This window comes from Seriola dumerili, unplaced genomic scaffold (genome assembly GCF_002260705.1).
Source record: "Seriola dumerili isolate Sdu_G_001 unplaced genomic scaffold, Sdu_1.0 BDQW01000050.1, whole genome shotgun sequence".
NCBI lineage: Eukaryota > Metazoa > Chordata > Actinopteri > Carangiformes > Carangidae > Seriola > Seriola dumerili.
Window position 1 is genome coordinate 1,440,150 of NW_019174305.1, and position 3,649 is coordinate 1,443,798.

Genomic DNA, 3,649 nt, shown 5'->3' on the forward strand with positions numbered 1-3,649 from the left:
ACAATCTTTCCATGTACAGTACCACCCAGCAACTGCAAGTAGCTGTTTGGGAATCACTAGTGTAATTGTCTCATGTGCTTTGGCACTCGTATAAAGATGTTGTTTGCCGACTGAAGCATTTCCCACGCAGCTATCTACCTTTTGCACATGGGGCAGCATTTAACCATATTTTATTTTTTTCCTGTGCTGAAAATTTTCCCAAACCTATGCATGGATGTTTGATATCATTTATAAATATATACTGTATATATATATATATATAATTTCCACTTTTATCACAGTTTGAATGGCTCATTCTTCATCAGACAGCGTGAACAACAGCGTACCAAGGAGGCTAACTTAAAATGACTGCGTTTAAAAAAAGCTCATTAGTCATATGTTTTGAGTCACACTAGTGACAGCGTCAGCGTAATAAACAAACAACAGTGGCACAGCAGTAAACTCTTTATTTGATCTTTTCCAATGTGCTCAAAGCAGAGAAGTAAACACTTGTTCTTTTAGAAAAGGACAGAGGTTGGTGTAACATGAAAATCTTTCAGAGCCTTGTTCATTATACAAACAATATATTTTTATCATACTCATACATGTGTGATTATGAGGTACCACACAATAATACTGTACTGTCTTCAGTTATTTACACAAGGAAAAAAAAGCATTACCCCTTCTGGCTATAACTGCTTGAAATGTGAAGATGATAATTGACTGTATAAGTCAATTTTATGTCTTTATGGATAGAATACTAACGTGTACGTTGTTATGTGTGTGCGAGCAGCAGACATTAAAACAGCAGTAAGGTGTTTGGTTTTCACTGTGGCCAAGTGCTCTCTGTGGCTGTAAGGGAGAGAAAAGATATGTGACGGAAAATAGGATGGAGAAGAAGAGAAAGACACTTGACCAGAGAGAATCAGGCTTGTACACACAGTCACACACACAATCACTGACTGGCAGTTGGGATAAAATGCGGTAAACTCTCCGCCTCGCTTTATCACAACACAGTTCCTCATGTTATTCACTTTGTCCTCCCGTTCTCTTTCACACACACACACACATGCACACACACACACACACGTACACACACACACGCGCACACACACACACACACACAGTTAAAGCCTCAGTGGGTGCCAATCTGTCTCAGCAGTGCTCCTCTATTCCATCTATTTTCTCAGAGGGGAGAGGAAGGTGCAAGCACATGCCTGGGAGAGGAAATTGCCCGAGACGCCACTCTACTGTACATGCCATCGTATCCAGACCAAGTCCAAGTTTTACAAAAAAAACGCCCGTCCTGAAGGAAAGTTTCCACTGCAGCTTCCAGTTTAGACACAAAACACTGAGGCAGAAATATAACTTTGTAGTTTTGGAGAATGAGTCTTTTTTTTTTTTTTTTTTTCTTGTTTTTTTTTTTTTTTTTGAAACAGTTTTGCTACTGAAACAGTAAGCAAAGAGCCCCTTCGTCCCATTGGTCCTCGTGTTGAGAGTGTGACGTAATAGAAAGGTAAAGAGACAGAGAGAGAAAGAAGATACCACTATCTAACGTCACAAACAACGGTTGTGTGGAGATTGTCAAGGCCTTCGCATTATATTCAGTGAATGAGGTCACATTATAAATTAAGTGTCTCTGTAAACCCTTCGCCTCCTGTGCAGGTGCAGCCACTGTGGTGTGCATGCATCACAGTAACTGTTATGAGTTTATTGTATTTAAATGACGGGAGAAGAAGTCAATTAGGAGGGGGAATTGAGCCGAAGCCCACATCAGAGTCCAAAAGTAGCCTGGATGGCGTTTCCTGTGATTATTATCAGAGTGCTTACTTGTACTTTAAACCCTTCTTCCTGTACCTTAGGTCAATCCTTTGATCCAGTAAGCATTCCTTCATTTCAAGTGCAATCCCTGAAAGTAAAGGTGTGAAAACACCCCAGGCCAGCACTTTATCCTACAGCTCAGAACAGTTCAAATTTATGTCTGCAGCGTAAAATGTCTATTAAATACTCAGCCATGCAGGACCCCCAACTCAGAACGAGCGTTTCCATGACTTACAGAGGATCTTCTGGAAGGCTCTGCGGAAGTCCTGGTTAAAGATGGTGTAGATGACGGGGTTTAGGGAGCTGTTACAGTAGCCAATCCAAAAAAAGAATTTGAACAGCGTCTCAGGAATCTGGCACGGGTCCCGGCAGATCCCATACAGGCTGTAGGAGAAGAAGAAGGGGAACCAGCACACCACGAACACGCCCATGACGACGGCGAGGACGAAGGTGAAGCGTTTCTCCCGAGCAGCAGAGACTTTCTTCCGGTTGACGGTGCTCCGGCGTTTGCGACGAGATGAGAACAGCTCCATAGATTTGGAACTGGCACGCGACTTCCTGCTGGAGAATTTAGAGGCAGAGCTGCTCTTCCGGCTGGACTTCCTGTCTTTCCTGTTGTCGTGGTGATGTCTGGATGAACTGGAACTTTTTTTAGGTTTTTCATCTGACGAGCTGCTATCCTCAAAGTCGTCGTCGTGGTCTGTCAGTGCGTGTTTCGGCTCGTTGGGTAGAGGGGACTGAGCTGCCTGCGTCTGGCAGTGCCCATTCTCACGGTCCTGGTCTTTCATGCTCCCGCCCCTGTTGGACTTTAATGACCCGCCTCTGCCTGCTTCAGCTTGATCCATCCCATTCTCCAGTGGGGAGTCCACATCCCTCTTCTTCTCTGACATTGTTCTGGTCCTGGTCTTTGCCACCTGGTAGATCCGAATATATACTAGGATCATGATGACACAGGGGGCAAAGAATGATCCAATGCTGGAGTACAGGATATACCAGGTCTCATCATTCAGGATACACTGGGGACTGGCCTCATTGCTGCTCCTGTCCATTGATATAAGAGGTGGGAAGGAGATAACGGCTGAGATCAACCACACAACCACAATCATCCCTTTAACTCGTTTAGGTGTTCTCTTTAAGTTATACTCTACAGCCTGTGTCACCGACCAGTACCTGTCCAGACTAATAGCGCACAGGTGAACAATAGAAGAGGTGCAGAATAAAACGTCCAGGGCCAGGTAGATGTCACACCAAATTTTGCCAAAAAACCAGTAGCCCATGAGTTCATTAGCCAGGGAAAAGGGCATGACTAGGGTGGCCACCAGTATGTCCGCACTGGCCAGAGAGACGAGAAAAAGGTTCTGGGGTGGTTTCAAAGCTCTGCTCGTTAAAACGGCGATAACAACCAAGACGTTCCCGACTATTGTAAACAAAATCAGAAAGCTGACCAGTCCAGCCAGACCCCAGATAGCGAGCTGGGTGTACTGGCTCTGAGAAGTGGAATTAGAAGAGATATTGTCTGCCTGTATCCCGTCCTCCACGTTGGACATATTAATAAAATCCATTTTGAGTTTTTTTTTTTTTTTTTTGTCCAGGTATGACTTTTAAAAAATTATAATATGCGGAAATAATATGTAATAACATCCCATCAGGACTTCAGCGCATATTTCACACAAATCTAATGGCATTTTATGTCTGTCTTCACCTGCGATATTCCACATCCTGCATGCAAGTCTCTCCTTAGGAAAAAAAAAGAAGAGAGAAACAGACCAAGAGAGAAGGAGAGATAGAGGTCGCAATATGCAAAGTCTTTTAAGTCCTTATTCCAGAAACGTGCAGGCTGCTCAGCGGC

General features: G+C 43.8%; 1 protein-coding gene across 1 annotated transcript; it reads right to left on the minus strand.

The window, feature by feature from the left end:
- Positions 1-1,453: 1,453 nt before the first annotated feature.
- LOC111217968 (alpha-2C adrenergic receptor-like) lies at positions 1,454-3,362 on the minus strand. The gene has a single exon (XM_022740033.1). The coding sequence runs from the start codon at positions 3,360-3,362 to the stop codon at positions 2,010-2,012; it is 1,353 nt and encodes a 450-aa protein (XP_022595754.1). The 3' UTR covers positions 1,454-2,009.
- Between the last annotated feature and the right edge of the window lie 287 nt (positions 3,363-3,649).

Coding starts and splice junctions, on each gene's coding strand:
- LOC111217968 (XM_022740033.1), bottom strand. CDS start 3,362: ATGGATTTTATTAATATGTCCAACGTGGAGGACGGGATACAGGCAGAC.